Genomic DNA, 19,694 nt, shown 5'->3' with positions numbered 1-19,694 from the left:
GAATGCTTTCTCCCCTATGTCCCTAGCTCTATTTATACAGACTGTTTTCACTAAGGCCGCAGTCAGAGTGTTCTTCCCACTACGGACACACTCTACATTTCTACTTACTACTCGCGTATTACAATACTCGTCCATGGATTATAAAGGGACTTTGTTACTATGACGGAGAACCCCTCGGTCTCCCTGGTAGGTCGTTTTTTGACTCTGATATTTTTCCTTTTTATACTCGATCCATAGGAGCCCTCTACATTAGTAATGTATCTTTTCTCTGGGCCTTTTCTACCATTCCAGAATTCTCACTTGGAACTCCAACGGAAACATTGTGATTCCCAATTACAATTTAGTTCATGAGGTAATTTTATATGTCGACGGGCGCCATGCTATATCACTTATGTGCATGGAATGTCAATCCTAGCACGACCCTCTTTTCTGGAAAAAACGTACACCCCCGCAGCACACCTCTTTGTCCTGTTGATGGGTGTTATTATCTCCACTATTCACAAACTGTTACGTCTGGGTTTTCTCACTGTCACGCACTACTTGTATTATCTAAAATAATACTCTTTGGACACAACACATCACAAACGAATGGGTTTTCTCTATTCTGATTGTACATTATTCGTAATGGGTATCTACACTTGACCTATACTGAATGCTCACCTCTTACTATTTTCAAATTAAAACTAAGGGCTTAACCCATAAATGTTACCTACCGGTTGGTAGTGATTTTATATTGTTTAAGAGCTCCAATTTGTCTTTGTTTCCAGCCTTGAAGAAGTCCATTGAGGACGAAACACGTGTTGGCTGTTACCGAATTTTCATGTATTGGTCACAACATATGGACACTATTATTACTGTATAAACAGGCTGTTACCGAATTTTCATGTATTGATCACAAGATATGGAAGGTATCATCATGGAGGTTTACCAATAAATCTCTCTGTTATTCTACTTATCTCGGTTCCATGATTTTGGAGTGCCCTGGTCGCCTTTTTCCTTTACGCTTTCCTAGTGTTCGGGTCAATGATGAGGGTTAGACCTTGTTTCAGGATTTACTCACTGATACTACTGCTTAGTCTGTTTTTGTTTGGCTCGCTCCTCCCACTCCAAGATTGCGCGCCTTCCTTTTCTGCACTTGTCCTGTTTCTATTTTCTTGACGAACACGCATTTTGAGCATTCGGAAGGATGGCGCCTGTTAGACTATTGATTCGGGACTCACTTGCAGATACTACTGGCAAGGCTGTGACCTTTAAGCTGGTTTCCCTACTTAAGATTCTCTTTTTACTTTGTTCCACGGTTTTTGTTAATTTACCCGCAGGTTGGCTTAGGATACACATCATGGTTTCCTCTACGATTCCCAATTATGTACTTTTTTGTTACAGACCCAGTTTACCTTTACTCAGCTGCTTATATTTGTTTGGTTTATATTTTTTCCTGATTAATGGGTTTACTTTTGTGGTTTAACTGTGATTTGTATGTTTTCATCTTTTCCATATAGTAAATTTTTGCTTGCTTTATTGCTCCAATTAGGGGTCCTCTTCGGTTTAAATACAACTTGTAGGAAGCTGGCCTGGTGTGTGGTGTGTACCTATGGTACTTACACCTTATACCAGGTATCTCCTCTTAGTGAAGTGTAGGCAGTGTCTAGAAGCCAGGCTTTCTAGAGGTAGCTGTGGATGAGCAGACAAGGCTTATCTAGGAGACATGCAAAGCTCATGCAATACCACTGTAGACACATAGCACTTACACACATGAGAGAAAACACTCAGTTGTACGAAAATACAGGTACTTTATTTTTGGAACAAATCACTACAAAATACTAGACAGGTGGCCGACCCTTAGGAGGTAAGTAATAGACTAAATATATACACTAGCAATCAGACACAGGCATAGAAAAGGTTAGAAAACAGTGCCATTAGCAATAACCAATAGTGACCCCAGGGGGAGCACAAACCATATACTAAAAACAATGGAATGCAAACAAGGCACCCCCATTTAGGTAAGTAAAATGTGTAGAGAGGGAGCTGGGAGTGCTAGAAAACCAGAGAGGTAAGTAACACAGTAACCCACCAGCGACCAGGAATGCAGGAGTAAAACACTGGATTTTCCTCAAACTACCCAAAAGGAGGAAAAGAAGAAAAAGAAGGCACCCACAGAAGACTGCAACAAAACCAGCGGTGGATTCCTGAAGAAAGAAGACATGTGGAGAGAGGGAACCAAGTCCAAGAGTAACAGTGGAGTCCAGGAAGAGTAGGAGGTACCACCCACCCAGCTGTGGATGCAGGAGTTGGTCAACTATACTGAAGAACAGGTCAGCCCTGGAGCCGGAGAAGAGTTACTGATGGATGCAGGAGATGTCTCACGTCGGAAGGAAGATTGCAGACGGGTGCCAGTGCAGGATTTCCACCAACAAGTCTTGGCAAAGGCAAACTCACAGTTGGTGGAAAAGAGGTGCTTCTGGGGCCCAGCAAGGCCCAGGAGGACTCAACAAAGGAGGGGGGAGTCACAGGGGACCCTCAGCGTCACAGAGAGTCCACAGGAGCAGAGGAAGCACCCACAGAACGGGGACACAAATGCCCTGGGTACCTAGGTACCATATACTAGGGACTTACAGGGAGGGGGGGACCAGTATGCCAACTGTGGGAAGAAAAGGTTAGTAGCAACCAGATTTAGAGGAGATAGCATAATCACTGGGGTCCTGGTTAGCAGGATCCCAGTGAACACAAACACGCTAACAACAGGCAGAAACTGGGGGTAACCATACCAAGAAAGAGGGCATATTCCTACACAACTTGGAGTGTACATTACCTCGTGACATTAGTACTCTTTAGTACTCTTCATGGTACTTGCAATTGCCTCAACACAGGTATCTTTCCTCTCGAGACTTTTTTTAAATGTGTACGTTCTGGCTTTGGTTGCTTTCGATCTCGCAACTTAATTTCTTTTAACCTCACAAGATAATTTGCTGTTTGGGTTTCAATTGGTTTTAGCAGGGTCTCGTCACACAGTGTTTTTCTGAACAGCTTTCACGTGTGTTCCACAGGGTTTTCATTTTGCACTTCTGGGACATAAAACTTTTTCTCTAATAACAAAGAATCGTGCACGGACTGATTATTATGCAAGTCTTGGAGCACAGAATTGTGATGGAAATTACGCTTGTTTGGCACTATGAGTGTTGGTTTTTGGTATCTAGTTACTCATGAGTACTATTCATAATTAATCTTAGCTTTGTTATAGTTTTTGCAGCATTGAGAAAGTCGTCATAGACAAAACACCTGCCACCTGTCAGCTTTTGTGGAATAAATATATGCTGTTAATCATATTGGACTTTTTTTTACAGTTACTTCCCTTGCACAATTGACTGATTAATGCTCAATATTCTTTGCTCCTGATGTTATTTGTAATGTATGATGGTGTGAGAGGTTTTCCCACACACAGGTTGGCATTATTTTGGTAGCTTACTGCCTCACTAGTGGAGCATTTGCCTGCATCTTTGATTTTACTTACCCAATTCTTCGAAAAGCAAGGCATTTCTGAACCACACCTACCATAATTATAATTACAATATGTAAATCAGTCTTGATCTTGATCTCCTTGGGAATAGTCAAGCCCAAACTACCAGGCCAGGTCCTCCCTGGACCAGAAACAAGCATCCTGGGACCGGTTTCAGGGTGTCTCCCCTCATCAGTAAGGCTAGCTTGAATTCAGTGGCACAGTGAGATCCGGGCCCACATCTGGGCATACCCAGCGTACGTAGGGCGGCAAATGCATGAACAACAAGGTGATGGATGGAATGTATGAACTATCTCTGCCACTGGCAACTGCTTGAGCCACATCTCAATCAAATGTTTTTTTTGCCCATCATGCCACTTCAGTTTGAACCCAGACATTTGCAAATCGGCCTTGACCCTGCTTCCCATGGGAACAGTCCAGCCCTAAGTGCCAGGCCATCTCTGGACCGGAAACAAGCATCCTGGGACCTGTTTGGGGGTGTCACCCCTCATCAGGCAGGCTTGCTTGAATCCAGTGGCACAGCGAGCCTGGGACCCATATCTGGGCATGCCGAGTACACTTAGGGCAGCAAGTGCTAAAAGAAGGTGGTGATGAACGGAATGCTTGAATTAATGTCAGACACTGGCAATTACTGGGGCCGCATCCCAATCCCAGATCTTTGACTGGGGCTAAATGTTTGACACTGTTCAGCTTTGCACATCCCACAACTGTTCAGCATTCTGTCCGTCATATGTACTTTTTTCATTTGCAATGGTTCAAGCCTAGGGCAGACCTAAATGGAAATAATTTAAGGTTCACCTGAAAGGTTAGAGCAGAGCTCTGACACAGGAATCCCTCCCACACAACGGCTAGAAGTCTGAGCTGTGGTGGACTATAGGGGGAGTAGGAATGCTTAAGCTTCCACCTCATTGGCTGAAGTCTGGGTTCTTTCAAAGGAGGTGGATATCTGACTAAACAGACGATGAATTTTAGGACTATGGTCATTTTACATTTTATAATGTATGCTGAATTTATTTTTACACTGTATACTGTTATTTTAATGTATCAGGGATTCCCAGCCTAACAACAGGGAATGATTCAAGCATGTGAACATATAAAAGGTCCAATGTTGGAGAACCTGTATTTTTGGGAGATGCCATTTCCTTTGCACGTTTGTAAACTCTGAGGTAAAAGGGTTTCAAAGAGACAAGAAGTAGCTCCGGATCCACCACTAGTGGCACAGAAAGAAAGGAAGTGACTTCTGTGTGCTGGAGTGGAGCCTATATTGGCCCCACACATTTCCAGGGCACAATAGCGTTAGTGTGGAGGTGCCACCTACCGGCGCACAGAGGTACTGCACAAAAGTTCCAGATCCAGTCTAACACCTGGGGAATATTCGAAATTTGCAGAATCTGTGGTTAGAAGTCTCAATCATAATACAGACAATTCTGCAGGAGGACTGGTACTTTTCAACTGGAATGCTGTCAACCTCTAGTGTGAAATCAAAATATTGCTTTGTGATGAATCTGTTAAAATACTAAGTGGTGTATTATGAAGTGTGCAATATATTTTGTTGACAACATTTGATCAATTACAAAACTAACAGGCAGAATGGTGACCTACGCATTGCCTTCCTTTAGTAGTTCGGTGTTGCGCTTCATTTCTTGTTCCAGTCTGGTTTCTATTGCTCGCTTCATGTCTAATACCTTTTTCACCTTTTTTCTTTCACTTTCAACCTTGAAATAACAAAATACATAAAATTAGATACATTTTCAATTTACTATCAATATCAGCTAAGAGTAACAATGTTAAACTAGTAAGTCAAACAATATCGTATTAGTATATTTCTCCTCAAATGAGATGAGAACCTATTTTGAAGATATTGCTAACGTGCTGCAAGGTGACATCCTTAGACTCCGCAGTGGCTTTGCCGAGAGGCAAATATACAATGTCCCTATGAGTGAGCAGACGTGTGTTCATCTTGAAATCTTATGCACACTCAGACGCAGATCAATGATGACAGACTGTATAGCAAATCTAATTTGGGAGTTTTTCTTTATATATAATCACAGAAGTCCACTCTATAGGATGGAGGTGGCGAGAGCGTGGAGAAAACTCTGCGAATCATTTGCTTATAAGGTTTATACCATGGCATTTTTAATGTGTGTTTGTTTTATTAAAAGGTATTTTACTAAAAACACAAGAAGGGTTTAGTTTGTGCAGAAAATAATATTATATTAAAGAGGCTTTGTGACTATTAGGTGATCAGTTTCATGGCGTAAAATAGGTACATGCAATCTATAAGGCAGGAAACTTTTACTCATGTCAATGTAGCATACTCTGGCATAAAACAAAAATCGGATGTTTGCACTGTAGTAATAAATTTATCAATATGCACTTAGTAGTACAGCTGCTCCAAATAACATGTTATTGTGCCACATTTATTTTCACTGCCATTGGCATGAATATAAAATAACAGAAGCATATAAACCAGCATTGTGGCGTAAGTCTGTGAAGAACAAGTTACTTACCTTCGGTAACAATATATCTGGTAGAGCCCTATTCTAGTTGCAGATTCTATACCTTAGAATTTCACCCAGGTGTCAGGCTGAATCTGGAGATTTTTCTTCGAGCAGTACCCCTGTGCGCCATTAGGTGGCATCGGTCGACTCCGCAGGCGTCATTGTGGGAATCGTATATAGGTGCCACCTCGGTGCACTGACGTCAGTTTCTTTTCAAGACCCTCACACCAACAGCACGGAGTATGGTGCACCAAAACTTGGGACCTTGAAGGAAAGTTCCTGTCCCTAGAAATCAGGTCGCAGAGCGGGGAGGAAGGGCGGGTTGGTAAGGAATATGCAACTAGAATACGTATCTACCAGTTACATCGTTACCAGAGGAAAGTAACTTGTTCATCTGATAGAGACTTCTAGTTGCAGATTCCTTACCTTTGAATAGATACCCAAGCAATACCATCCCCAGTGGTGGGCTGCGAACTCAGATCAGACCAAAAAGTCCTGCAGGACGAATGGCCAAAGTAGCCGTATCTGTGGACCTGACTATCCAGGCAGTAATTGTATGAAAGTACACTCTTTTTGGCATGGTTATCCCCACTTTTTGCCTGTGGTCAGTGTGTTTTGCTGTGCTCACTGGGATCCTGCTACCAGGACCCCAGGGACTGTGTTCTCTCCCTCTAGATTTGGTTGCTTAGGACTTTGCACATCCCACAACTGGGATGCATGTATTGTGCCACGCATGGGTGCCCATGCAAAATGTGCCTGCAGGCCTCCCATGGCAGCCTGCGTGAAAAAGTGCATGCACCCTTTCACTACAGGTCACTGCACCAGGTCACTGTAAGTCACTCCTATGGTAGGCCCTCCTAGCCCAGAGAGCAGGGTGCAGGTACTTGTATGTAAGGGTACCCCTACATGGGCAGAGGTGCCCCTACGAACTCCAGCTCCATTACACTGGACTAAGTAAGAGTGGAGAAACCATTTTACCATTGTACTGGACACAGGTATATAATGGGAACTCCGAACCTGGACATAATGGTAACTCCGAACCTGGGCATGTTTGGTATCAAACATGTCGGAATAATAGCCCAATACTGTTGCCAGTATTGGCTGTATGGTTCCATGCACTGCTCCTTAGAGGATCCCCAGCATTGCTCCTACTAGTCTTCTAGGGTTTCTGGGCAACCCGTGCTTCTGCCACCCCTCAGACAGGTTTCTGCCCTCCTGCTGGTTCACCAGTTCAGGCAGAGAAAGGCAGAACAAAGGACTTCCTGTGGGAGAGGGAGGTATAACCCTCTCCCCTGGAAATAGGAGTTACATGGCTTCAGAGGGGTAGCATCCCGAAGCCACCGGTTTGCTTTGAAGGGCAGGTTTGGTGCCCTTCGTGCATAAACCAGTCCACACCGGTTCAGGGACCATGCATAAACTTTGCATTGTTTTCTTCATTTTCTGGCCATTGGGACTGCAACTGGACCCTCCAGGAACCGGCAATCTGCAACAACAGTGACAACTCCGCCCTGCAACACTGTTTCTTTGACTCCTTCCAGCAACTGCAACATTTCCCCACCTGTGCATCCTCGGAGGGTGAAAAGTCTTCAGCCTGCAAAAGAAGTAAGAAGAATTCTCCACTGGAGTGAAGGAGTCACTCCCCTGCATCTGCAAGCACCAACTGTAATGACAACCAGCTGCGTGGATCTGCACTCCTCTGGAACTGCCTGGATACAGCTTCACAGGTGATGGTCTAGAGTGGTCCCCTTGGTCATCTTTACCAGCTGTCCATCTTGGGAGACGGTAAGCCCTTGCCTCTCCTTGCAGGACAGTAACCCTGTGCACTGTGACTCTTGCAGTTATTAAGGCTTGTTTGTTCCACCTCCAAGGGATCTTCAGGCTCTGTGTAGCCACAGCCTCCAGCACTTCCTCCTGCAAAGCACAGTCTCCTGCCTGCTGCTCCAGTGACATAGGACTCCTCTTCAGATGTGCTGAGTAAGCCTCACCACAACTCCTGTGCCTGCTGCCAGTGGGGGCTGCCTCCTCTTCTTGTGACCCACCCAGCTACTGAGGGTCACCCCGAACTCCCACTTCATGGGTCACGTCCCCTGGGCCTTGCTGGTCCTCTTCAGCCTTGCAAAATCCTCTTCTCCAACTTTGCATTTGCCAAGGCTTGTTGGTGGTTTTCCAGCACCACTGACTGACTCCATCACTTCTGGAACTCCTCTTCTGCTCCTGTGCTGACTTTCTTCATCCACCCTCGACCTGGTCCTGCATCCACAGACAGGTGGGTAGTGGCTTCTGCCGCAACTAGACGGGCAAACTCGAACTGGACTTGGTCCCCTTCTTTTGCACGTCCTCTTCTGTCACGATCCACCTTTGGTTTCTTCCAGTCTTGTCTGGGTCTTGCACTTTCCTTTTCCAAAGTTCTCCTGTGGGTTTGGGGAAATGCTAGGTACATACTTCTTCTCTCCTGGTCGCTGGGGGGCACCCTCTTGGGTTTCTAATTTCCTCCAGCTTTCTACTGATTCAATTTCCTTGGGTGGGGGGCTGCCTTTCACATTCCACTTATTTAGTATATGGGTTGGTCTCCCCCAAATGCCTCCACTATTTACTATTTCAATATTTGCTATTGCTTTCTATGCTAATCACTGACTTCTAATGTGTACATAATCGTGTGTTTACTTACCTCCTATTGGATTATTGCCTATTCAGTACTTTAGTATTTGTGTTACTATAATAAAGTACCTTTATTATTGTAACACTGTGTGGTTCTTTTATGTGTGTAAGTGCTGTGTGACTGTAGTGGCATTGCATAAGCTTTGCATGTTTCCTGGATAAGTCTTGGCTGCTAATCCACAGCTACTTGTAGAAAGCCCTGGCTTCCTAGACACTGTCTACACCTCACTAATAGGGGACTCCTGGACCCGGTATAAGGTGATAACACCATAGGTGCTCACCACACAACAGGCCAACTTCATACAATGAACTTTGCTGCATCTCTCCTGTCAGTAACAGCTTAGGAGACAACCACCCGGGCCTCCTCCGGGAATCAAGGGAGCACCTGTGCGACAGTATGCCAGAGAGTATGCCCAAAAGGTGTTCACAGAACTCAGTACTAGGCTGGCGGAAGAAAACATCTTCTTCCCAAAGTTATAAAGTCTTCTTGATTCCCTATCCGGGGGAGCGGAAGGGAATGCACCAGAAAAAGAGGAAGTCTGGATCACAAGGCTCTCAGGCATAGGATGTTGAGTCAGTCAGTGCAGGCCGATGGCAGCGGGCAATCATCAAGCCCAAGGTCCAAAACCTCAGCAGCCCTTCTTATCACCACGGAGTATGAAGCTCCCTCCTCCGCAGCCTCGGTAGGGGGAGAAAGCATGCCAGCATCAGGAGAGGTATCTAGTCTGCTAGCGTTGCCTAAATCCTGAACTCAGTCCATGTCAGGGTCAAGCTGGTATTCTAAAGGGTCCAGCGACCCCTCTACACTATCCCCCTATCCATACCCATGGAAATCAGAATCGATCAACGTCGATTGTGGGCCCAAACGACATCAGGCACGTCGACGCCAGTCCCAATGCTGGCACGACTGATGCCAGTATGGATCCAAAAACAGATCTGAAGGTGCCCCCCGGAGCCGAAGCTGCCGGAGTGGAACCCAAGGGGACCCTCACTGACTCTCCTGGGCCCGAAGGTGGCGAGGAAGGGTCGGTCTGCCCAAAGATGAGGCGCATGGCCTCATAGAACTGCTTCAACTGGGTAGAGGTGGCACCGGCCCCCGGAAAGTCAGGGAGTCAGAGACCCAACCCAGGCTCCGGCTCGGACGACAGAGGCCCAGTGTGTCAACTCTCTTCTAGCATTGAGTCGTCTGAGCGTCAGGGTGAAGTCGAAGAACGCTTGGCCTTTTTGGACTTCTTCTTCTTGTGACCCGATCATCCAGAAGAACTAGATTGGGATGAGGAGGATTGGTGATGACTCTGTATGTGGTCTCGTGACCTTCTGCTCGAACGAGACCGGGTGCAACGACACCGGGTGCGACGCGGCCGCCATGAGCATTAGCGACGGCTTCCTCAAAACCTTTGGATTCATGGTTCGACACTCAGAGCACGACTTTGGGTCATGGTCGTGCTCCAGATACCAAAGGCAGATGAGATGCAGTTCGATCACCGACATAATTCGGTGACAGGCATCGCAGGGTTTTAAAACGGTCTTCCTGGACATCCCTCGACGCATCCAAAACTCGTCAAGAAGTACTTGACAAAAGAGTCACAGTAAGTAAAAAAAAATGACTAGGGGTAGCTCTTCTCTCTGATCTGCGCGTAGGCTGGCGTGGAAAGAAAAGAACAGATGTCAGCACACTGAGGTGGCGCCTACATACAACTGCATCATCACACCGATCACAACACCAACGACACCCGAGGAGTCGACAGATGTCACCTGAATGTGCGCAGGGGTACTGCTACAAGAAAAATCTCCGGATCAAGTCTGACGCCTGGGGGAAATTCTAAGGTAAGGAATCTGCACCTAGAAATCTCTTTCAGATAATTAAATTTTTTGATGTTTCAACGTGACTCAAAAGGCACTATTGGGCACTTTGGTCTTTTTTATGATACAAGCTCAGAAATTACCGCAAGCACCAACTTGAACATCTGCCAAGATTAAATCTCTGCTGGAATTTAAAATGACGGACTTGTAGTTATATATTACCACAATAGTAAATGCGTGCCTTGGGGGGAAAATACTGGTACAAGTAATGCAACCAGGCACTAAAAATACAGGATGAAGAATCCTTTTTACCTAAAAGCTGGGTTCTCCAGCATTGGTATCTTAAATAGAGAATTTTCTGACTGACATCAGGGCACATTCAAATATCATGTTGAGGAATAAAAGATCCAGCCCTCGAGAATCCACATATCAATGTATTTAGCAACTAAAGAACTATCATTGGGAGAAGACTCTACAGGTAGTAAAAATATAATTAGTCAGAAATAAGTTTTTTAGACTTTCTTTCTTTTTTTTTTTTTTACAAAAGAAAGAACAAAACGTTTCCTTTCAACATCATAGTGCTCAATAACCAGGCACAAACAAAGCTCAATGTTGTGCACGATGATCATTATTTGGCCCATTTCAAAACAAGATCATAGGTGAGCTAATCTGAGCATGCAGATCTGCACCAAAGTTATTCTGCTCTGGAAGTGAGGCACAAAATCGCACACAGGCCCCACATGCTCGTGTTGATGTCAGTTACTTCCTAGGCTGTACATGCTCCCTGAAGCACAGCCTGACAGCAAATTAGCTTTCACCTGGGTGCACATCTCTACAATTGGGACCTTTTTAGGTGGAAAAGACCCCAGCTCACAGAAAGTGGGGGATGGAAGAGTCAGGGAGGAATCTGTGGTTAGACAGAGTGTCTACCAGAAAGAGCATCACCTAAGGTGAGTAACATGTTCTTCTGGTAGATGCTACTAACCTGGAAGATCCTGACCGCAGCACGTCAATCTCTGGATTTCTGGACACCCTTGCCCCTTTCCCCAATGGGAAGAGCCTTGATAGCCAAGATAATCCTACCTCCACAATTTTTATACATATTAGCTGCGATCCCAGTAGTCCTGCCCAAGGTGTTTTCCCATGACCTCCGCAGGTTGGTATATGACCTAGTGTGGGGAGGGGCTCGCAAAATGGTTTCCATTCAGATGCTATAGTGTCCAAGGCTGGAAGGGGGGCCTAGCCTCGAGCTTTACTTTGCAGCTGCACAGTGACAACAGCCCATTGAATGGCTGGCGGGGACCAAATGGGGTAGAGTAGCAATATCAGTGCACAGTTGAACGGTGTGACTATCCTGGACTGGCTGCTCTCTCTCTCGACAGCCCTTATGAGGGCTTGGGCACCTTAGCACGAATTGCCAAGGTATGTTGGAACAGATATGTGCAGCCCAGACGAGGGATCTGACCCTACGCGCCACAGCTACTGATATGGAGTGTGCCTGGAATTAGAGCCTTGGGGAGAGCACATGACCTGACTCCATGGCACGACGCAGATGTTCTCAGAAAGGGTGACCTCTACAGGGGTGAAGCCATACACTCCTTTCAAAATCTACAGGATACCTATAGCTTAGGAGCGGGTTAATTTCTGGCAAATAATGCACTTCTCTTGGTGTTCAGACACAACTAGAATGTGGCACATAAGGCGCCAACTATACATCAAGGGTTGCAGTGTATCCTGACACATGGCCTGGGAAGCAAAGCTATTACTCTGCTGTATTTGGCCCTGAAGAGAGCTGGTTCTGGGCGTGCTACACCTAGCAGACACGGATGGGAAGACTGCCTGGGGATACCACTGACACCTATCCAGTGGGAAATGACCTTGGAACAGCTGCGAGTGTTGCGCATTGTGCAGCTCAAGTTTACACAATTCCGTTACTTACACCACGCATACCTTACACCTCATAGAATGCACAGGATGTTGCTGGCGGTGTCTCCAATGTGTCCGTATTGTAGTCATCCTGTTGCCACTTTCTTACATATGGTGTGTGATTGCACAATACTAGCACCAGAGGAGGAGCGAGTTATGGGGCACATCTCCAATGTAACTGATGTGAGGTTACAACCTGAACCCCTGCTTTGCTTACTGGGAGTGAATAAGTGATCAAAATGGTCCAGAGGCTATCTGAAATTTGCTGGCCTTGCAATGGCTCTCTATAGGTATCTCATTGAAATGTCCAGGAAGGCGGCGCAACCTCCCTTGGTTGCTTGCTGGTTACGAGTGACACATAAATGGACCACTGATGAGTAACATGCACATTATCGTATGTTTGGTTTGACTCTAGCCTTAAGGTGTATGTTTTAGTTATTACAATGTTATTCTTTCTATTCCTTAATTAATGAGCAAACTGCAGGTGACAAATTTTACCCTCAGACCGGTTTATAAATCTGTCTTTCACTCTAATGATATATACAGCTGGATGTAGACATGGGAGAAGTATTTGTATGGCACATGCATTATTGTAGCTTTGTGCCCTGTAATATTATTTCTGTAATTTCTAAGGGTGATGTACTAAGACGTATAAACCATTGCAAGGCTGCTTCTTGGCCAGTGCACAGCAGATTTTAATGCAGAGCACAATCCACTCAGAAATTGTCTTCTTTAGCACAGCCTTGCCTTTCTTTGCTCCAGAAGATCCCACAAACAGCTGATTGTCCACACGATGTTCTCAGGTGGGTCAATGTAAAAGCTAAGAGTTCTTTTTTGGTTCACTTTTTTTTTTTTTTTTAACAATAAGAGCATGTAAAACTATGTCCAATGGGTGAACGAGGAGCAGAAGGTTTATTAATCAAGATATGGACTACTGTATGTGATGAGCAATTGTACAGAAAAACATATCAAAGACAAAATCTCGTACGCAACCTAAAATCCAAATTATGAAGTGCCATCTGTGCTTCAGAACAAGGCTTCCAAAAAGAACATGCACATTTACATGACAAACCCTTTGGCGGATAGGAAAGAGGAATTTAAGTACAACTTTATCTTTCTATTAAACCAAACAACATTTTTGGGAACATTCTGCTAAAATTTCCACTGGCACTGTTCTCTGAGAAATCGAAGACCCAATCATTTATTTTTTTACTACAAGTATACAGGTCTTCGAAGTAAGGGGACAAACCTTATTCAATCACTGCAGCTAAATTCCGGAACACATTGCCAAAAGCCCTTTCATGCAATCTTACCGTACAATATTTAAGACCTTTTCGTTTCCATCAATAATATAACCATAACATAATTATTTCGGTAGCGACAAGAGGTGAACAATAAACTTCATAAATGGCATTAATGGCATTTCAAAGTAACATAAGAAGTGCTTTGAGCTAGTCTCTAATGATATCATAAGGTAATTTACCTTGACAATGCTTAAGACTCATCACATGGCTATTGACCTATCACTTTACACCCTTTAGCTTTAGAGTTTTACCTATGCACTTACCTAGTTTTATTCTGTGCCTGAAGATACATAAAACTACAAAGAACACAAGGGTTTTGTGCAAATGAAAGGTGTAGTGCCAGATGAGGCTCCCTGATGGCTCTATATTGACTAGCCTGCAGTGTTTACTCTTGTTCATGCACACTACAGCTAATGAAGCTAATCTTGCGCACCAAAGAAGTGCTGTAGCACTTACTCAATATCTGAATCAAAAGTCAGAGAACTCAACAAATAAGAGCTTGGAGAGAGACTCTAACGATACTTAGCACTGAAGTTTTAAATTTGTCTAGCAAAAAAACGAAGCTAATGAAGCATAACATTTGGTATTATTGTTTACTGCATTAATTGCCACATTTCACATCTTTACATTTAGGTTCTTCCTGGCAATATGCTTCAGGGGAATATTGAGGGGAGGGCTCGGTAATTACTACATGTGGTAATGACTGCTCAAATTAAACTCCTGATTTGTGTGCAAACTCCTGCAATTTCCTTAGAATAAGGGACTTACTTGTCCGTACTTGGAACAAATATGCCCTCAGAAAAGAGGCCTGAAAATTTGATGAGAAATTTCTTCCTGATCAATCACAAGAGTCTGTTTTACTAAGCCATTACGGGAAGACATTTTCATAGAAGGAAAACTAAAAAATTAATAGGAGACTTCAATAACCTGTTCTGTCAAGTCAGCTTTTTCTCTGTCAAGCTGGGCAAGGCGGACACCTAGTCGCGATCTTGACTTTAGCTCTTCTTCCCAGAGGTTATGTGAATCTTTTGCAGTCTGTGATAGTACAGTTTGATGATGCACCTAAAAGATAGGTCAGAAATTAGCTGTTATAAAACAGGCACATGGGTAGCGCTACAAAGAGGATATGCCCCAGCACTCAAATAATATTCAGGGGGTTCTAATATAGTATGTTTACATTTAGTTCACAAATGGAAAGCCCCTTCCCATTAACAATTTTTAACAATTTTAAAAACGAAGGTTATTTTTTGCAAAAGCCTCCTGAACAAAGAAAAAGCTTTCAAGTCAAGTTACTGACGTACTCATATAAATAAACTTTTATGTGGACTTTTTGGCTCAATTGTTTCAAAAGAACAACGCTATCTAACTCCATAGTCCTCACTTTTTGAATGCCTCCAGGCATCAGACTGGACCTGGAAACTTTTGCACGTAGTATCCTCCAGCGTCAGTAGATGGCATTGTGCGATGTTATGGTTCCTCGTGCCGCTCCATCTCGTGTGGATGAGACATCGGTTCTCATATATATGCATCATCTGCTTGTGCTGGCAACAGTTTCTTTCTGTACTCAGTCCGTGCCAACTGAAGTGGCACTTTAAGAATCCTACATTGGTGATTCAAGGATGCCCACATAGCCATCACACAAGTATCTAGTACTGCCATGCCTCATGCTAGTGCTGGTGTAGCAGTCTTTGCTCTAGTAGAGTGGGAACATAGGGGGTCATTCTGACCCTGGCGGTAATTACCGCCATGGCGGAGGTCGGCGGTAGCACCGCCAACAGGCTGGCGGTGCACCGCTGGGCATTCTGACCGCGGCGGTTCAGCCGCGGCCAGAAACGGAAAGTCGGCGGTGTACCGCCGACTTCCCGCTGCCCTTGAGAATCCTCCATGGTGGCGGAGCGCGCTCCGCCGCCATGGGGATTCTGACACCCCCTACCGCCATCCTGTTCCTGGCGGGTCTCCCGCCAGGAACAGGATGGCGATAGGGGGTGCCGCTGGGCCCCCGTAAGAGGGCCCCACGAAGAATTTCAGTGTCTGCTTTGCAGACACTGAAATTCGCGACGGGTGCAACTGCACCCGTCGCACCTTCCCACTCCGCCGGCTCCATTCTGAGCCGGCGTCCTCGTGGGAAGGGTGTTTCCCGCTGGGCTGGCGGGCGGACTTTCGGCGGTCGCCCGCCAGCCCAGTGGGAAACCCAGAATGACCGCCGCGGTCTTTTGACTGCGGTACGGTCTTCTGGCGGTTCAAGCTTAGAATCACCCCCATAATACTTCTGGTAACTGTTTTTTGGCTAGCCCATAACAGATCTTAATAAATAAAATAATCAGTCTAGAGATGGTTCTCCTTTGCACTGCTTTACCCTTTTTCACTGCAGAAAACCGGACAAAAAGTTGGTCAACTTGTCGGGATTCCCTGGTTCTCTCTAGGTAAAAGCTAGGAGTCCTTTTATAATCAAGGCAATACATAAAAAGATGACATAGTGATGGACCGTTTTAAATGAAAAGGCGGAACTATGTTAGGGAGGAATGCTGCCCTCGTTCTAAGCACCAATTTATAGGGAAAGAAGGAAACATAAGTGTAGAGAAGTAGCAACCTTCTGACATAGGCAACCAAACAGTTTGCCTGGGGTCAGTATGTTTAGGCTGTAGTACACTGGGATCCTGCTAATCAGGACCCAAATGTCTGTGTTCTCTCCTCTAAATGTTGTTGTATGGTGACTCTTTGCACTCCACAATTGACATACTGGTGCACCCCTGTGTGTCCGTAGTATATGGTACTTAGGTATCCAGGGCACTGATACACCATGGGTCTCTCATGGGCAACAGCATGTATTATGCCACCCATGCGAGCCCATGCAAACTGAGCCTGCGGGCCTGCTATAGCAGCCTGCGTGAAATGGGGCAAGCTCCCTTCACTTTAGATATAAGGCTGGCATTATATTGCGGTCACTGCACTTCTAACACTGTAAGTCACCTTTTATGGTAGGCCCTTCAACCCAAGGGCAGGGTGCATGGATCGGAGTGTGAGGGTACCCCTGCACATGCAGAGGTACTCCTACAAACCCCAAACTCCATTTTCTGGACTTTGTAATTGCGGGGAAGCCATATTAAGGTATGTAGTGGACACTGGCCATCACGAGTTGTCCAACTACATAATGTTTTTACCAAACCTAGTCATGTTTGGTATCAAACATGGTGGACTCATTGAACAACACAAGGTCCAGTGTCAGTTGTATGATACCATGTACCTTGGGGGTTCCTTACTGGATCCCCCATGTCTGCTTGTGCACCTTTTCGGGGTCTGAATCCAAGCCAGTGCGCTGCTGACCCCAGACACTGTTCTGTCCTCCTACTGCAGAGCTTAACTTGGGCAGGGGAAGGCAGAGCAAAGGAATTCCTGTACTGAAGAGGTGTTTTAGAAATAAGTGTCTCTGGGCTAGGGTGGGGTGCTCCTGAGCGCCATCAGACTGCTTTGAAGGGCACATTTGGTGCCCTCCCGGCAAACCGGTTTCTTCTAGTCCAGGAGCCCACAGACTCCTGCTCTGGCACAAAACACACAAAGGACAAGGGAGTGACCACCCCTCTGTCCAGCTTCTTCCCTAAGGAGGTGCTCAGAGCTCTGACAGGTGGCCACTTGATTCTGCCATCCTGGAAACAAGATGAGCAGAGGCCCCTGGGAGCATCTGACTGGTCAGTCCAGTAGAAAAGCATCACTGACCCCCATCGATAGGTGGGTCATTGCAGTAGTCATCCAACCCCGTTCCTGCATTACTTAGGGTCTCCCCTGAGGGTGGGACCCCAAATTCGTCTACAAGATTAGTCTTCATGACTGTTCTGCCACCTGGACACTGGATCCTGCTGCTGGAATTGGCTGGGAACCAAGACAAGACTGCAACTGGTAGGTGGGCTCCTACTGCAGCTTTGCCCCCTAGCACTACAAGGACTCTGCAACTTTTATGGCTGTGCATCGTCCAGAATCACAAAGTCTAAACTAAGGACATCGAGAAGGAATCTCCCTTGGAGTAAAGGAGTCACTCTGCTGCAACCGCAAGCACCTCAATGTTGACAACTGATTTGTGGTCCCACAGACTCCTCAAGGTGCTTATGTGGCTCTCCAGAGGTCTGACCTATCATCTTTGCAACCGGGAAGTCAGTGGTCCCTCGTTGGAACTGCTGGAACACTACCCAAGTGCAGCGCGTCTGTCTGTTGCTGTCAAGGCTTGATGGCCCTTCCTTCCGAAGTCCTCCTAGCTCCAAGAAGGCCCAGCCTCAAGCATCACACAGCTCCAAGACCAACGTTCTCCCTACAACGTGGGCCTCCTCGCGGCTCCCCGTGCATGCTGCCTGAGGGTCCTCCTGGGGTCTCCATCGATTCTTCCTAGCTCTCCTCACTGCTGAGGGCTGGCCCTGACTTCCCTTTGAAGGTTGAGTCCCTTGGACCTTGCTGGTCCCATCTATTGCAACTCCGGTGGCCCTGCTGGTAACTGATCCCTCTGCAATTTAACAACTGTTGTAGTCAACTCCTGGGATCCTTCTGGATCACCTGGACATCTCAGATGCTTCTCCATGGCAAGCATCCAACAGAGAAGTAGACCCAAGAAGGGTGCGATTTCCCTTCTGACCCCCTGGACGGCTCCAGATGGGATGGACTCTGCCCCCTCTTTCCTCAGGTACTCCTTGTCCGGAATCTATGCCAGGGTTCCACCGACCTGGTTCACTGGTCACTGCAGCAGATGGGACAGCCGAAGTTCCCATGGACTTTAACATGAGGTTCCAGCACAACTACACCCCTATGCACCTGGGCTTCCTGGTGTAGGAACTCCACTTCTCTGGCTATCCACGGGTGGGGTACTCTTGAACCTTTCTTGCTCCAACAGGTTTCCTCTGGGTCCTCTGTGAAGCGTCCTTGTGCAACCCTTTCCAACCATGACTATCCCATGTTATCCTATGGACACTGGCGCAAAGTAACACCTCTGCACACTGGCTTCTGGGGAAACTCTGCTACCTACCTCTGGTGTTCTAGTACTTCCGAGTCCTTAGGATCCATGAGTATTAGTCTTGTCTGGTTGAACTGTTCTTAACCCATTTTTTTTAGTGTATGGTTTGTTCCCTCTCCCCCCTCCCCCCCAAAAGAGGGGCCCCATGTAATTTGATGCTTTTACCTACCTGTTTTTAGGTAAATTATGTATGTGCATATCTCAGGAAAGGAGATATACTACAGTTAGTTTAGTGCCTGTATGTTAATAAATAATACTCTATTTTGCTGAAACTTGGTGTGGTTCTTTCTTGTGTGTAAATCACTGACCGACTCTGTGGTTATTTTATTTGCTTCACACCCCCTTTGATAAGCCTTAGCTGCTCTCCACAGCTACCCTTTGAGAGCTTTGGTTATTAGAAACCACTCACACTATCACTAAGAGTTGCCTGAACTCAGTGAATGGTGCCTCACCTCTAAGTGTACACCATATACTGAGCCAGCCTCCTACACTGCCAGCTCGGATTTATTATGACATGAACCCAGAAGGCACATTAAAAGTGTCCCCTGAGCCTCACTGGTCTCCGAGTGTCTTGGCTGACTGGGTTCAACCAGCCTGCCATCACAGACAGGTTTCAAACCTCCTGGAGGTGAGAGCCGCCCTCTGAGAGGTCAGAAACAAAGCCTTCTCTGGAGAGAGGTGTTCTCACCTACTCCAGCAGGATGGCTAGCAAATCTGCATACCAAGGACATGAACTTCAAAGGCCCTACTGACTTTGGTATGCAACTCCTGGCTTTTCCAGACCTGGGTGTAGCCACCCCCTGCCCCTGAGGCCTATTTGGCACCAGGACAGGCGGAAAAATTAGTCGGTAGGCACGTACCATCATTGGGTCTGCCACTCCCCTATAGTGGGCTACACGAGGAGGACACTCGAGGAAGGGTTTCATCATCTTGTTTTTGGTTAGAACTAGGCCTTCTGGGATAGGGCTATGCCCAATCCCTACAGGAAGTTGTCA

The 19,694-nt window shown here is 46.0% G+C and overlaps 1 protein-coding gene across 14 annotated transcripts in view; it reads right to left on the bottom strand.

The window, feature by feature from the left end:
• Positions 1–19,694, bottom strand: part of ANKRD26 (ankyrin repeat domain containing 26) — an 829,339-nt gene that overhangs the window by 254,953 nt on the left and 554,692 nt on the right. For all 14 annotated transcript variants that reach the window (XM_069228894.1, XM_069228896.1, XM_069228898.1 and 11 more), the window contains 2 exons: positions 14,634–14,768; positions 5,117–5,229 (listed from right to left, as the gene is read on the bottom strand). In XM_069228894.1, coding sequence (XP_069084995.1) covers positions 5,117–5,229; positions 14,634–14,768 — 248 coding nt within the window. The remainder of the gene's footprint in view (positions 1–5,116; positions 5,230–14,633; positions 14,769–19,694) is intronic.

This window comes from Pleurodeles waltl, chromosome 4_1 (genome assembly GCF_031143425.1).
Source record: "Pleurodeles waltl isolate 20211129_DDA chromosome 4_1, aPleWal1.hap1.20221129, whole genome shotgun sequence".
In the NCBI taxonomy this organism is placed as follows: domain Eukaryota; kingdom Metazoa; phylum Chordata; class Amphibia; order Caudata; family Salamandridae; genus Pleurodeles; species Pleurodeles waltl.
This window is presented reverse-complemented; position numbering and strand designations above follow the sequence as displayed.